The sequence below is a fragment of the Colletotrichum higginsianum genome, chromosome 3 (genome assembly GCF_001672515.1).
Source record: "Colletotrichum higginsianum IMI 349063 chromosome 3, whole genome shotgun sequence".
Taxonomy (NCBI): domain Eukaryota; kingdom Fungi; phylum Ascomycota; class Sordariomycetes; order Glomerellales; family Glomerellaceae; genus Colletotrichum; species Colletotrichum higginsianum.
In genome coordinates, this window is record NC_030956.1 from 2670233 (window position 1) to 2686105 (window position 15873).

At 54.0% G+C, this 15873-nt stretch overlaps 5 protein-coding genes across 5 annotated transcripts; 3 read left to right on the forward strand and 2 right to left on the reverse strand.

The window, feature by feature from the left end:
* Positions 1–6928: 6928 nt before the first annotated feature.
* On the forward strand, positions 6929–8755 carry CH63R_04349 (uncharacterized protein; the record flags this gene model as incomplete). Its single annotated transcript, XM_018299324.1, has 1 exon — positions 6929–8755. One exon carries the CDS (start codon positions 6929–6931, stop codon positions 8753–8755), a length of 1827 nt encoding a protein of 608 aa, XP_018160570.1.
* A 569-nt stretch (positions 8756–9324) lies between these two features.
* CH63R_04350 (Transmembrane protein 14C) lies at positions 9325–9821 on the forward strand (the record flags this gene model as incomplete). The annotated part of the gene is made up of 2 exons (XM_018299325.1): positions 9325–9361; positions 9439–9821. The coding sequence occupies 2 exons, from the start codon at positions 9325–9327 to the stop codon at positions 9819–9821; spliced, it is 420 nt and encodes a 139-aa protein (XP_018160571.1).
* A 958-nt stretch (positions 9822–10779) lies between these two features.
* Positions 10780–11624, reverse strand: CH63R_04351 (Emopamil binding protein; the record flags this gene model as incomplete). The annotated part of the gene is made up of 3 exons (XM_018299326.1): positions 10780–10970; positions 11036–11171; positions 11223–11624. The coding sequence occupies 3 exons, from the start codon at positions 11622–11624 to the stop codon at positions 10780–10782; spliced, it is 729 nt and encodes a 242-aa protein (XP_018160572.1).
* A 509-nt stretch (positions 11625–12133) lies between these two features.
* CH63R_04352 (Glucose-repressible protein) lies at positions 12134–12662 on the reverse strand (the record flags this gene model as incomplete). The annotated part of the gene is made up of 2 exons (XM_018299327.1): positions 12134–12227; positions 12283–12662. 2 exons carry the CDS (start codon positions 12660–12662, stop codon positions 12134–12136), a joined length of 474 nt encoding a protein of 157 aa, XP_018160573.1.
* A 436-nt stretch (positions 12663–13098) lies between these two features.
* CH63R_04353 (uncharacterized protein) lies at positions 13099–13754 on the forward strand (the record flags this gene model as incomplete). The annotated part of the gene is made up of 2 exons (XM_018299328.1): positions 13099–13508; positions 13562–13754. The coding sequence occupies 2 exons, from the start codon at positions 13099–13101 to the stop codon at positions 13752–13754; spliced, it is 603 nt and encodes a 200-aa protein (XP_018160574.1).
* Positions 13755–15873: the final 2119 nt, after the last annotated feature.

The window sequence follows — 15873 nt, forward strand, 5'->3', positions numbered from 1 at the left end:
GCGGCATGCCAACCATGCTCATTATAACTACGCCAGCTTTGGCTGGACTGATGCCTGGTGCTATGTGCCCCTCCCACCCCTTACACATATTGCCTTCCTGCCTTTCAACCTACATCGTAGTGATGGAGAGAGACTAATGCTCGAAAAAAAGACAAAACGACCAATGGGAGAACGGGGGGCTGCAGAGGCATAAGGCGGGCGAGCGAATGGTGGTGCAACTACTGGCTGGTTGAGTATGCGCGTACGCCTGGTTGTGTGTGTGTGTGTGCGCGCGCGCCAGAGAACAGTAGACAGAGGCTTGAGACAGGCATTGAGTGGCGATGAGGTGAAGCAGTGATGTAACACGTCTTGGTTTCGTCGTGTCGCCCAAAAAGCCCGAGCCCCTGGCTGCGTGGTTGAAGAAAACAAGGTTTGACGTTGGACTTGAGCCCCCAAATCTGGGGGGCACTAGGAGAAAACCTTCTTTTGCTATGCCTTTCTTGGACTAGTGCGGTACGGCACAGTCGGTGCTTCAAACCGGTGCAGGGATTACAGAAGGGGCGGCTGTTGGCGATGCCGAAACCTTTTTTGTTCCTTCTGTTCTCCCCCCAACGCCCTCGCACTCCTGCCTCTCCAGCTGTCGGCTCGCCCAATCGTCGACGACCCTGCGGCCCCGTCTCTTCTGATGTCGGCCAACCTATTGTCTGGTGTTCGGTGTGATGTGTACCTGAAGCCTCTTGGGGGAACCGTTGGGTGTGCCGCCTGTACAATAGTTCTATTGGTAATCGCCTCAAATTTTTTTTTTGGCAAAATAACATTGGCCGACTTCATCTCGTTCTCACTTTACTTCTCGGGTGTTTCTTTCGGGCACCACGGCATTCCGGGGCACAGCGAAGTTGCGTGTATTGAGTCAGCCACTTTCTGCGAAATGCGCCACTGCGTGAGTCGCTCTGCTCACGTCACAAGGCTCATCAGAATGGGCGGCGGAGGACGGCTGACAAACACAACCAGCGGCGGGGTGATATTCCCCCAAGTGCCAGGGCAGTACCTCGTCGACACTTTGACTTGGTCCACCAGCCCTATTCACGGGATGTTTCTGCCAGTCGGAGGGCCTGGGCTGTTGTAGCTATCTTCGTCCTGCACGTGTCTCTCCCCCTTACCCCGGGGAGGAAGAAGGGGGGGAGGCTTGGCGTTTCCAGGGTACCGATGCAAAACCGCTTCCTATCTCACATCTTCAAGGGCCAAAGGGTATGGCGCTGCACAGGATACCACCGCTGTTACTGGCAGCCTGCAGTCGACCAGGCAATAACGGGCCAATCGAATCCCGTTGGCCGTTGATCAAGTTCGTCTGTTTCCACAGATTTTCGATCGATGAGGCAGATGCCGTGTCATCTGAGCCGAGATGGCTCGGACGAGAGTCGACGACAAGGATTGCCATTCTTCTCTTACACGTTTGCATCGGTAGCCTTGTTGGAGGTGCTGAGCTAGGTGCGAACTGACCCTTTCCCATCTCCACACTGCCATCAGGCTAACCTGTCCGTGGCTAGAGCGATGCTGCAGGCCTGGCCCGTCAGACCTGCGAGCCCCGTACGAAAAGCGATGGTGTTGCGGCTTGCGGCCTGTCAAATCTGACTACCGAGAGCGCTAGGGAGTTAATGACATGGAGCGAAGAGCGCCTTGCGCGATCCGTTGAACGTCAGACGGGAACACGAGAATCTTTCGCTTGAGGGCGGGGAAGGGAGATCCCATCGCTTTTGCCACGAGGCAATTGTAGCATAATGGCAAGTCCAAGTCGCAATTTCGACGATCATCATTTTCAGTTGCCGCTTTGCCCGGCCGATACTCACATATCGCCTCATCGTCAACTGACACGATGCGCGAGAGATTAAGAGGGCCGGCCGGCGACGAGACAGGGAGGACGACAGGCTGCCGAGCCCAGCGCAGTGGGCATACCGAGACAAGCTCAGAGACTAGTCAAATAGTGCGACATTATTCCTCCGAATGGTGGACAAAGATGGCACCAGCCCACATCTGGTGCCACAGACCGTCAAACACTTTAATTAACCTCCAACATGTCAACCCTACGGATATTGAGAGCCGTTGCTACTACGGGCGCTAGTCACAACCTTGAAGCGTATCTTGGCTGCGTCGCCGGCCGCCCTTCTCTCCATCTATCCATCCACCCATCTCCCCCACCCTCTGAAAATGAGCTCACGACAACTGGCACACCCGATGGAAGATGGTTGCTCCGAGATTCAGGGACTGCGCGGATTTGTCGCCGTCACTGCAACCTTGACCTGTAGGTTAGGGGCTCGCCCATCGTCCCGTCAGTCCGGGGAGGCCCGAATTTGCAGCTGATCCTGTCGTCGCCGTCGATCAAACACACATTCAGACTGGCGTACCGCACATCCAGGGGCGGGGCTACACGGCCATCATGAGAAGATTCCCCTCGCGGTCGTCATCTTACCATGTCCAACGATAGCGGGCAGAGCTGAGTCTCACTCTAGCCGCTCGCCGCTTTCTAGAAGATGGGGGGTCTTCGGTGCCATGGTCCTCGACGTTGCCTATTATCTCGCCAGCCGGTGGCCATTGGCTCGGCAATCTATTTCGCACGGAAGGGACTGGAAGGTCCAACTTGGGGGAGGACTTTTCTGCCCGCTGCTGCGGATCACTAACGCAATCTTCTCGCCACGTTTGCCACCTCCGCGTCCTTCGATGCCGTTCTTGGGACGAGCGCAAGGAAACCTGGAAGCTGTCATCCAAAAATATACACCGAGTCTCGCCATTTCTTTCTCCCCTCTGGATATTCTCCTAATCTCCGCGGCTTTTGGAGAGGGAAGGGGGTCATCCAATGTCTTCTGACGGCGGCTGTTTATAGTCTCATCTGAAGTGAGAGCGAAAGCACTGCAACAGGCTCTTTTGAGAGCGCGTGTTTCATCCCAGCCGCCGTGATTGCCGCTCCAGCGACCATTCAACGGCCATTCAGCGAGCGGGAAGTGGGAGCGTGGTTACTTTTCCCACGATTGTTCACCCCGTTGCGGCTGCGATGTAACCAAACGACTCGGGTTCAAACTGGGCGTCGTCATTTGCGCGAACAGAGTTCTCGTTGGAACCGCAAGGTCACCAACCATTACAGAAGCTGGCCGAGGAACGAGTCGAGAACGTTCGTAGCCTGCCCGCGCGCCGACGGTGTCCGGTCCGGGACACTGGCAAAAACGTGTTGGACTTTCAAAACGGCTTCGCCATGTTCTGTAGGACGCTAAGTCAACCCGCCTCGACGGACGTCGCCTTGGCGAGTGCCGGGGATGCAAAACAAAAGTTAAGATGGCAGCCATCGCCGGCGAAGTCATTCGCTCCGGAAGACCCGCATGGTAGCCCTGCTAGACTGTGCTCTATTCAGCGAAAATATGCCTCACCGGACGATGGCCCATCTCGGCAGTATCCCCTGTCAACCCGCTTGGTAATCCCGTCTTTTCCTGGTTCAGATGACGGCGCATGTAAAGTGCTGTCAGATGAGTATGCGAGAACGAAGATGGTGGCTACTGACTCGCCGTGTGCGGCCGCGGGGACACTTACTCAAGCCCACGATAATCGGGAGAAGTCGGCGAGGGCGTGTTGGCCCCGGTCGGTGCAAGAGCTGCTTGATAGAAGGCAGTCGGCCCGCCGATTACGGCGCGGCACTGGGCTGCTCCCACCGGCAGTGTCATTGGCAATATGTTCAAGGATTGCTCATGCTTGAGGGCTGCTGGGAGACACCGCCTCTCTAGTTGCTGGTATTCCGGGACGCACGCACACGGATGAAGAACTGGCCAGACAGTCCTGGGCGGAGGGAACGACAGCATCAGTCAGGACGTGGGAAAACCACCCGTCTTGGTTCAAGAATATTGCGTCCGCCGGGACGTTTTCTCTTTGCAGTCTTGCATCTGGCTGGCGCCAAGATACTACAGAGTAGTCACCACCGGCTTCCAGTAATTAAACAATTAACTAACATATCCTCCAGTAAACAAGAACCACTCAACAAGATGGGCAGCTTCGTGGACCGGAACCCCGCACACTATCTTGGTCAATGCGGCGAGCCGGTTGACGAACTGCCAGCCCACGCGTGAGTGTTTCTGCCCGCAACTAGCCACCGGACAAGGCCCGCCTGTGTCGTCTCAATCTTTTACAAGTGTACGAGTCGGGGCACTGTCCATGACGATGGCCAACGTACGTGGTTGTCGCAAATTGATTACGACGGATACAGAGACTGCCCCGGCTCTGTCTGCCCTTTCGTGAGACGTTTGGACCAAGACGTGGCGTTTTCTTGGTTCACATAGACACATACACACACACATACACATTCTCTAAGCCACTTGGACCCGCATGATGATCGTCCGGTTACAGCTTCTAGAGAGTCGAGTCATATCCGTAGATCCCCCCCCCCCCCCCCGCGACTGTAATTCTCCCGGCATCGTCGCTCGTCCAACGTTTGCTTTTTCGCCGGTGGGCGGTCGCTGCATCACCACGCCCCCGGTCCCGGAACGTGGTCCTTTTTGCAAACTTGCGGGAAATGAGAGGTGCAACATACTCTACGCTACGGACAGGGAAATTTTGATGGACTGCCGCCCGGCATGAACGGGCGAGCGGGTTGCGGCTGCTGCTTATCACAATGGTGCCGCTACCAATGGCCTGCCAATCTCCCGCTGCTTCAGACTTCCGTCCGTCGTCGGAAAGCAGAGCACCGCATGATCTCATTTTAGAGTAAGAGGTAAGGAGATTATGTAGGCGTTGAACTACTGGTGACCATCCTTATCCATCCTTCGCAGTCGATTCGCCGCTCTAGACGTGACCTAGTACATGCACGTGTTGCATCTCTGGACCTTTTCTACCCTGCAACAACCCAAAGGGAAAACCAGGACATCGATTTTCACCTTCCCCGTCGATGCGTCAATGCTTCCCTTCAGTCTACTGCCTCTGCTTCTTCGTGCTTTTCCTTGATTGTGACGTGGGAGGCGTGGTTATTTGTCAGGCTCCCCCAACTCCTACTCGACTCGCTGGCACGAGCAGTTCTTCTTCTGGGACAATGGCCAGAGTGGTTGTCTTCTTCGAGACTGGAGCGACTTTAAGCTACAAGCATTTTGATGTCAGCAAATATGGTAGACTGGTAGGTGGCATTCTCAGCACTGGCGCTTCCATAACCAAACACCCAAGAGAACGAGTCAAAGTGATGCCTGTCAGGTATATATATGCTCTTGGAATACTGCTAATAAGCCAACATCTGTAGACTGTATCACTTCAGGCGCTGGAAAATCGAAGCCGTTGGTCGAATCCTCCAGCAGCCCTTCTTGAAGACTGCTTGTTGCTTCGAGGATGCATACTGATTCTCTCAGTCTCTTCCACACGAAGTTGAGGAAACCTAAGCATGCTGTCAGGTCCATCGTCGGTATGTCTGCTTCCCTTCCATCGTACTCCGACCCTTCTTTTTCGCCCATTCCCTTCGCCGTTATACATCTGAGATGCAACTCGAGTCGACTTCCCATAGCATCAGCACTTCCTTCCCATGGACTTGATGCCGGTCATTGTGGACTTATCTTTAGTACACTGCCTGTGAAGAATATGATCGATGCAGTAGAGGGTGATTATGCCGGACGGACCAGAGGGTTTGTTGCTTGCTTACGTCCTTCCTTACACCATTCGGCCAAGCTTCAGACCCCTGGCTACCCGCTCGTGCTTCATTCATAGTATATCCTGTCGTCAAGAAACCGATGATGCTGCCGTTGCTGATCCGCCACGGTTTTCTCTCTCGCCATGCCTCCTTCTCCGATGCTGGCTGTCTTCCCTTAAAGTACGTCAGTGTTGCCTTTCTGCTTTGTCGTGTAAAAACGGTTCTGTATCTTACCTTCTTAGGGTTCTCCATGTGCTGGCCGCTCGATGCTCCCATCGGAAGAGTCTAAACTGAAAAGTGCCCAACAGCCTTTTGCCGCACGCTGGTCATGAGAGCATGAGTATGGCAGGCCTGACGGTATATTGCCAACGTAGCCAGGCTTCGAAAGGAAAGGGGCACAGGTTCTGATGATCAGTCTTACCCGGTGTCACAGTACCTTCGTATTGAGCACGAGCTCTTTTCATTCTCTTTGCCATTGTGTCCAGTGGATGAAGACGGGGTTTTTCTGGTTTTTTTTTTGCGACCCCTGCGTCGGGAGAAGGCGGTAACAGTTGCGGTGACGATATGTCTTGTGCTGTTAGAACCGGTCATGATGCGAACAAAGTGATAGGACAGTTTTCCGGGGATGATCAGGCTTTTTGCATGGATTAAAATGAAGCTTCTTCAATCGATTTACTGATGCGGCCAGTGACTCATTACTTAGGTTCACGCGAATTGGCAAACTTGTGTGTTCTCAAGGTTGCAGCGCAACGAAAGGGGGGGGGCAATCCAAACATGGCAGAGGAGCACCCGACACTCCTTCCTTCCCTTTTTGTCCTCCTTCCCTTTCTATATCCACCTTCCATCTTCACCTCTCTTCATCACTTCAATTTTTCATCCACCGAATTCCTGTCAAAACTCCTTTTCACAACCTATCGCGCACGAAAATCACCCCAAGCTACAACCCCTTCCAACCCCTCCCCCGATGGAACCAGTCATGTCTGAAGCCCCTGAGGCAGCGGCTGAAAATGCCGTGACTTTTCGTTCGTGGGATTCAGAGATCAAGCAAATTTGCGCCGCCATAGAGAAAAATCGCGGCTTCTCTTACTTCAAGGTTACGGGACCCCCGTCTTCCGGCAAGACAACGACGGTTGCAGCACGCGCGGCCAAGGCGACTATGGGTCTCAAAAAAGAAGCCTTATTCGCTGTACCCACGATGATGGAGGCAGAATTCATCTCTACCTCATCAAATGCACAAAATCTCGATTCGGTTACCTTTACCTGGTCAAACTTCTTGTGGGGTGAAGACTCCCAGGCCTCGAGGAAATGCTGAGAAAAGGCACCACGTTGATTGTCAAACTGGACGGTCAGCGGACCTTGGCCTCCGACCTCGCCCAGGCAGCCATTTACCAACTGATCGAACAGGAGCGGCAAAACCCAGATTGGGCATTCACCCTGGTCGTTCTGGCCTCGTTCGACATACCATGTTACCACGTCCTCGGAAACCTCGACCTCCCATGCACGGTCTTGGGCCACGATCTCGAGGACCCCAAGTCGGTCGAACAAGCACTTAGTTCCCGCTGCTACAACCTCGACCCACAGATCGACTGGGATGCATATGTGGAGCAGTTGATCATGGATGCAGACCGACAACAAGACCCATCTACAATCATCTGTTTCATTCCGCTGGCGAGCCTCAAGAACTCTATACATCTGGCATTCAGCCGGAATTGGAAAGTGTGCAACACCCGAACGCTCCAATACCAAGCCGATTTCCTGGAGTGGTACCGGTACGAAACCAGCCCACTGTCGAGCTGCGCCTTAGTTGTACTTGACCAAATACCAGACATCATGGCCTGCAGCGTGGATCTGCCCAACATAAGAGACATTGTGTTGGCAAGATCCACCCGAAAATTGATGTTCGATCCCGTCATGGGTCAAGTCATGGAAAATGACGTTCTCTACTCACGAAAAGAAATGCATCATCAGATAGGGTACTTCAGAAAGGCCCAGAAACCTGAGGATGTCGCATTCCACTGCAACTTCAACCTCGACGAGGCACTGTGTACAGCGCCTTGGAACCCAAACCCGACGACGGAGCAGAAGTCCGCCTTTGAATGGTTCTACGCCTGCATTTCCAAATGGCCCGATACTCCAGTGCGCGAATGGCCAGTTAGCTTCCCCTATGATAGAACCCTTGCCGACAGCGTTGCCTCACAACTCCTGTGGCTGGAAGTCATTGAACCAGGAGACAAAACAGCGAGCTTCAGGATCAAAACGGGATGGCCGAAGCTCATCAGTCACTTCCTACCGGGCGGCGAAATTGCTCCCGAAGGTGTATTCTTCAACGCTGCACTATTGTTTGCGGATGTCTGCTCTGCCTTTCGAGAGAGGAGGCTGGGCGAAGACGAGACGAGAATTCTGATCCGTATTGCGGCGATCTTGTCTTACGGAATAAATTGGCCAATGGACGCACATCAAGACCTCGTCGTTTTCCTGGATGGGGACGTGGTATTCACCCAACGAAACCGCCTGCTTTTTTCTTTTCTACTTCCTGGCGTCTCAAAAAACATGTACGACCATGGTGCTCTTTGGATGCTCTTGGGACTCTGGGAATTATACCGAAAAATCACTACCAACTTCAGCTCGCCAGAGTTTGCGTATGGATCTGGAATGGATTTCAAGCACTGCCTGTTTCCTGGTCTGTTCGATATTCGACCATCGGTGGCTGGTAAGATCTGGAACCTGGTGCGTGTTGTCGAGGAATCTCTGGGTCTCGAAGTGTTTTCCCCTACACAAGATATTCCTCTGCTCGATCCTGAGCAACTACAACGTGTCGAAGTTTGCCTTGCTCGGGGATGGCTTACCAACCTTCTGACAATTCAGAAGGACCCCCAGGATGGGGAATGGCGGAGTGTCTGCATCCTGAACAAACATTCCGTCTGCCTGGATATAGCTAGTCCAGGGCCGGACCTCGACGCATTGAAGCAGGACCCCAGGAACCAACGAGAGAGAAACTTCTTTCTCATCTACAGGCACCTCAGCTGGGCAGAGTCGAGCAATGTCATTGTTGCCGAGTACCCGACGCGAATCTCGAGAAGGGCTGTCGCTGAGGCCGTCGGACATCGATCGCTGTATGATTTGCAATTGTAGCACACTGGTTTTTGTCGGTCTTCCATGATTGAGATAGCGTGTCAATCAAGCAGGATAGTTAAGAAACAAAAATCGAACTCATTGTTTCTCGATTGCCTCCCGTGCGTATGTACACCAGAAGAGTGACATGGCCGATCGTCTTGTCCGGTTTTGTTGAAACTGCGGTGAAAGCATATTCTCCTAGAAGACACTATGAGTTTGTGATCCGTTCCGACCGATGTCAATTACAATAACAGGCATTGCCATGGCTGTGTTGTCTTAGTCATTGAGGAGGCATAGACCATCATTCACGTTGCTCTGTTCGCAGGAACAAGTAGAAAGGTACGCAAGTCTAGGCGGTGCAAGTTGTTGACGATGGGGGGGGGGGGGGGCTCTTATGGTAAAGTAAGGTACCTACCTAGGTACCCTACTGTGTGGTATGGCACAGGAGTGCGGCCCCACTCGAATTCGACTCATCTCGCTTACCTCATCAAGACCTCGATTTGGAACGCGCTCACGACTGGAGCTCAACTTTACCTACTTACTTCCACGATCAGTCAGCAGTTCACATCCGAGTCAACGTGACAGTCATGGCTGAGCATCCGGCATTCACACTAGCGGGCCTGTGTAAGTCTCCAACACCTGGAAGCCGACCATCGGTTGCACCACACGGCCAATGCTTACCCACCCGCGTCGTTCTACAGTGGCTGGCGGCGGCACCTTCGGCTTCTACCGCACGCGTTCCAAGCCGTCTCTCATTGCAGGCCTGACTCTCGGCGCCAGCTTTGCCTGCGCAGGTCAGGCTTCCCTCTCCCCCGCCCATGCGGCATGGAACCGCAATTCTGCTTGCCGGAACCCTCCCCCGCCCCCTGCTGACCGGAACCTCGTAGGATATCTCCTCAAGAAGAACAAGGACTACGGCGCCGAGCTTGCGTTGGGTAGCAGCGTCGTCCTGCTGGGAGCCGGCGCCCAGAGGCTGGTTGCCACGCAAGCCAAGTCGCGCCCGGCCATCGGCCTTAGCATCGCCGGCGCGCTGTCGACGTACTACTACCAGAAGAAGTTCAGAGAATTCCGCTTCGGTGTCTGAACTGACCAGTTTGCCCTGCTTCAATTTTACGCGCACAAAGGAAGGGGGGGGGGTCGAATCGCGTTTTCTTTTCCGTCCTCCCGAGATACCGAGGGAGTCTTGTAACAACAATTAGATTCGAGTTCCCCGAAGAATAGCAAAGGTCTTGGATTACGATGGGGTGTAAGACTTATGTTGTATGTGTCTAGCAAACCGGCGCTGTCCTCAAGGCAGCGCAAATCGCAGACGATCAAGTTGAAGAAATCTAGGAGAGCGGGCACGCAGCTATCCTCAAGCTTTGTAGCTGCAGTAATTAATTAGGTGGTCATGCGGACCAGAGACACTGTTAGTGATGCTTTTGATGAAGGCTCTCTTCTCTGTGCGTTAAGCAATTTTGGCCGAGTACAACTCCTCAGAACATCGGTCGTGGAAGACCTCTCTGGGGCCGTTCGACTGGGTCATAGTCACAAGATCACGTCTTGCGATTACACACCTTTGCACGCCTAGCTACTTTGCTCCCTCCACTTCTAGTGTATAGACTTCGTGCTCTCTTCTGGCATGGCGGGCATTGTTGCTGTAGAGTCTATCTGGATAGTGCTGATAGGTGAGATGCTTCACCCATCCACAATCTTCACAAGGACCTAAGACCCGAGCTAGATATTTGTCCAGGCTGACATCCATTGCCATCATAAGAAGGTCTGAGGTGTCGTGAAAACATGACGTGCAACCCACTACGGATCTCCAAACATGAACGGCGCTCACTAATCTAAGAACAGGGTTACGTCCTGTTCTTCACCGCCCGAGAACTCCAACGTCGGCTGGACATCATTTGGACGCGGCTGGGCCACGAGACGGATAGGGAGCTCCAACTGGCTCTTACCAAGTATCACGCTGATCGTCGCTACACCGTAGAAGGTGGGCGACAACAGAGTCTACAGGGAACATAGCGGTCATTTTGAGATACCGCATCTCTACCTGCTCAAAGGTTCTTCCTCGCACCCTGAACCTTGAAGGCGGACGAAATCTCTCCATAGGCGACGTAGATGGCATACAAGGGAATGAACACCCACAGCATGTTGAAGAAGACCAGGTAAACCCACAGGTACATGAAGTTGCTGGTGTCCAGGTAGATGTTGCCGGTCAGCCACTCAGGGCAGAAGGTCATGAAGCCTAGCCAAGCGTCAGCCGCGTTGTACTTGGGACAAAGGGGCCCAATATTCAGTCGCCCGACTCACCTCCGTAGAGCTCCGCAGTCGCGATGATGATCATCCAAATATTGACCTTAGGATCGCGCTTGGCAATGCAGTAGCAGATCCAGACCGCCAAAGGTCCGGCACCAAACACGGTCAAAAGCTCCAGCGAGATCACGCCCTGTCCTTCGCATCAGCCTCAGTTCAATCTCGGCCTTCAAGGATAACATACCAAGTCTGCACCAGCCCACCTCTTATCCGCCCTCGCGTATACCATCCATAGCTGCGCAAAGGGGTTGTCCCCGCCCGCCTGGGCGCCGTAGATGCGGTCCGAATGGCCCAGGAAGTTCGCGGGCGTCGGGTGAAACCCACCAAGGTCGGCATTGGGCACGTCGGCGAGCGGAATATAGGAGAAAAAGCAGTGGTATAGGAAGCTGCCCTCAAGAAAGAAATGGATCAGGGCGTCGAATGCGTGCCAGACGAAGAGGACGCGATACCTCGTCGAAGTCGTCGGGTGCAGGACGCGGCGGGATACGGCGATGGCGATGGAGAGGAGGACGACCGTGGCCCCGAGGGATACGAGCGTCGTTTGGTCAAATAGGTCGGGCGGAAGGGTTGAGGATGCGGACGACATGGCGGGTAATTTTCGATTGATTCCAGATTGCTGCTAGAGGGGAAGATGAACGTTGGTGAAAGACTGGGGCACAATAGCATCGTCCGTCATTTGCCGGGCGGAAGCTATGGGAACTCGTGAAGTTGGGATTGATGATCCGTGCGCCGGAATGATAATCCCGGTGGGGAATTTCAGATTCTGGGTTGCGGGCCACAGTAGTATTGACATGGATACCCTTTACAATTCTCGATAACTTCATTATGATATCAAATGCATGCAGCAATTTGGATGATGCAATATCAATTGCCAAACCCAGGTGTGTTGAATCGTAAAGGTTGATAACACCACATGAACCATTGTGCACGACGAAGATATAATTTGTTGACTTAGCAATGTAGTGGCATTATGGCTATTCTAGGTGAAGAATCCGTAATCATTCCCAGGCGTCATTGCCTCATTGCTGATCCCGTTCCATTCCAAACGCCTTTCCTTGAATCCCTTGACAATTGTTGGGGTATCATAAGAGAGATTTAGTGCTTGGCAGACTCCTTGTAGCCCTCGCCCTTGAAGTCATGCTTCTGCTCGTCGACCTTGTCGCTGACAGCATCCTTGGCAGCGGAGGCACTGGAAGACATATTAGTATGATGAATGTGTGAAGTCAAAGTAGGCTGAAGCTTACCGGTTGCCGATGGAGACGTTGTCATCCTTGGCGACCTGCTTGTTGGTCTCCTTGGAGGCGGTGGCACCGGCCTGCTGAACAGACTCGGAGACGTAGTTGGCGGCGTTCTTGATGGTATCCATTTTGATGGTTGGTTGAGCTGGTTGGTTTGGTTGGTTGTTTGTGAAGGTTGTTTGAAGTTGCTTGTTTGTGAGTGTGATGAAGAAGAAAAAAAAGGTCGGGAGAGGTGGTGGGAAGAGGAGGTTTATATAAGAAGTTGGGAGCACCTTGAAGTCGCCCGTGAGGGAAGGCAGGCAGCCATTGCCTCTTGCGTCGTGGTGCCTTCCTTCCTGCGTTGCGGAAGTTGCCCCGCTGGTCTTGCCTTCCGTGCTTGAGATCATTTACAGCCAAACTGGAAGCGAGAGGGGTGTGATGCATGTAGCTTGCCACCCAGCACATTAGGGAAAGGTACCTCAGGCGTGCCCCTCCATCATCTGCCCCTCCCCCTCGTTTGACCCTTTCCCGAGAGACAATCAATGCTCGTGCCTCTTGTGCCTTCTCTCCTTGCGCACGTATTGCCCCTCCTCCGCTGGGCTTGTCCACTCGTAAGTGTAGCGCAGTTTCACCCCATCAGGCAAGGACGCTCAGGGTCTATCATGTGAACTGAAGGGGATGGCGTCATGGACTGCAGTCTTACCAGGGCCTTCTTCGCAGTCACTCCAGTTAGAAGGGGTCATAAAAGGATTGTAGGGACGTTGCCGTAGAACCAACGCGGTGATCTCTATCAAAAACAACCAAAGCTTGCCCCGGTTCGGGTGCAGTCTCACCAGCCACAATATGGAGCTCTGGCTTTTGCGGGAGCTCCTCCTCTATGTAAATGACGTCACAAGAACCTGGGAGGCAGGAACAGACATGCGCCAACGTCATAGTGCCCCCGCGTCCGCAGAGGCTTGTCTGAAGTACGTACCCATCTCCCGCCTGCTCAACGAGACCTCCACTTCTCCAGCTGCAGAGCTGGAGTTGGTTGATCCCATCCGTGTTTGCAGCCAAGACATACCACATGCAAAAGAGCAGAGCATTGCTCGCGCTCGTCGCGTAATGTTGGCCGACAAGATACGTCAGCCTGTCGATTGCACGCAGTGGCCAGCCAACCAGCCTACACAGACAGGCAGGCAGACGGACCATCGGGAAGATGGCATTCTTTGCAAATCTCGATCATGTCGTTGCTTCCCCACCTTCTGGGATAGGTATCGTCTCCCATCATTGGAAACACCTCCACACTTGGCTTGACACCCCAAAGGTTAAGACCACCGGAGGCAAGGAGCTCTCCTAGAAGCTTGCAGCCACAATGGATCACGCGCGACGAAAGCAAAGGGGCCAAGCAGAGAGCACAGGGCAAGGACAAGGTAGACAGCGCAAGCAAGCATCTGCCAAACCGCCGGAGCGCACAGACCAGAAAGCCGACTGGACCACAACAACTACCATGTCGCTGATTCGCTCCGTCGTCGCAGAGCGCCGTGCATCATGACGCCATTATTAGGTAGCTTTGTGCTTTGGGTCTAGGGAGGACCGTTCTGGACCGCTCAAAGCGTTTGACAAGCCACGACTCACGAGAGGGAAAGAGAGAATTAGTACGCTAAGCCGCCTGCCCGCTTCGTCCGGCAAGATACGGGTTTCATTTCGATACTTGTGCAGCCCGGTCGAATTCCCGCAACGAAACAGAGAGGATTGTTTCCCGATTCGCCCCTGGACATCCGGACGACTCTATGTCATCGAGATCTCTTCCCTTGGCTCACGGGCGAACCCCCCTCCCTCCCGGTATTGTCCCCAAGCATGGCGTTCCCCATACAGATACAATCAGCTTCGTGCCCGGACGTTCTTCTCCGGTTCAAAGCGGCCGAGTGTCTTTGAGAATGGGAAGATCCCCCGCCGCTGTCTCGTGCGATGCATGATACTTGATGCTTCTGGGACCCAGCTTTGTCTTCAAGCTGACGAATACGATGCGAGGAAACGACTGATGCGTTTCTCAACACAGCAAGTACTTACCTGCCTGATGCAACAGGGGCGAACATGCCGGTACCGTCTCGACTGCCCATCAAAATTCGATTGACGAAATATGCGCATCACAGCAAGCGGAATCTCGCCGGTTCCGCCATCCCATCCGCCACATCTCTCTATCCACTTGTCCAGATCTTCGTCGCTGACATCAGCTCCTGATCTCGTGCGCTCTCCCAGTTTGCTCTCTTCGCCGCACGACTCCCTCAGGCCGAAAACACCACACGCAGGAATACGTCACCACAACGACATATTGACAACACGTCAGTTTCCCTTTTCTCGGCTATCTCCCCTCTTGAGCATCCAAGCCACCGCGGATTCTGACAGACCCCGGACGTATTCCAGACTCCTCTTCCGCCCCCTAATTACGCATCGCTCACTCCCAGACATACAATAATCTGGTGGTTCTCTCGGATAGCATCCTCCATTCCACTCAATAAGGTAAGGCTCTGTAGTGTAAATCAGCGGAGCCTAGCGTCGTTAGAAACTGAGCCTCGGAGTCTCATGTGGCCCCGCCGCCGCTCCGGGGCCACGTCGACGTCTGGTAAAGCTTTTGTTGAGCCGGCATATTGGAGCTCGCTCGTGTACTGCTAACGTTTGTTGACAGTCTTAGCTTACCCTCTGGTCTCGGACAAGTGCTTGTGCCTGGCTTGTGTTGTTAACCAATTCTAGCATGAGGGCGACACATCAAGCCGCGCTCCATTTGCTCAAGCTAGGATGCTTCGTATGAACTGTCTCTCGAACCCGCCCGCGCCGCGTGTCTTTCTGGACTATGCATCCGTAGGCGCCCTTGGATTTACTCTCTCTCGTGACCTGTGGACACGCGGGCTATTGCAATTAGCCAATGTACCCGATCCAATGACCCGCGCAAGGAGTGAGAGGGGACACAAGACGAGACAAGCAAGCACCGAGCTACGGAACGCCGCAGCGATCGTGGACGCTAAGGCACGCCCGGCGTGGCCCCCGCCTGCCAGCTTTCCCCGTGCAGCGATTCCCGCAGCCCCTGATGATCGATGCCAGAGTTGGTCATCGACCGCATCGGCGGGTAAGACCGCACGTCCGTTCGGGGTCGGGGCGGCGGGGCCAAACCTCTGACCTCGGATGTGTCTTGACGGCGGTGTTGAGAAGCACGCCGCTCGGCGCTCGTCGATCCCCCATTAGGATTGAGGGGCACAGTGGCTTCTTTTGATGCTTTCGCCCAAGCCAGCGCGTGAGGAGAATGCTTCGGGACGAGGCGTTCTGGGCGGTGGTCAAGATGCGCGTGTAAGGTTCGTCGTAGAATGCTCAATGCCAGTGGGCTAGTACTAGTGGTTACGGCTACTTGGCATCGCAGCCTTTGCCGGCAATTATGTTCCTGGACCACAAGGCATGTGTCTGGACCTGGCGTGATATGGGTCTGTTTGGCGAGTGCTCGGCACTCCGCTCGTAGGCATTTGGTAAAGCGGTGTCGGTTTTGCTCATTTCCTGCTCAAGCCACCCAGAGCTTCGGTTTGGAGGGCACACAGTGTGCCAAACGATGCAAGAATGCCGTCCCATCCGAGACGAGAGAGCGTACGG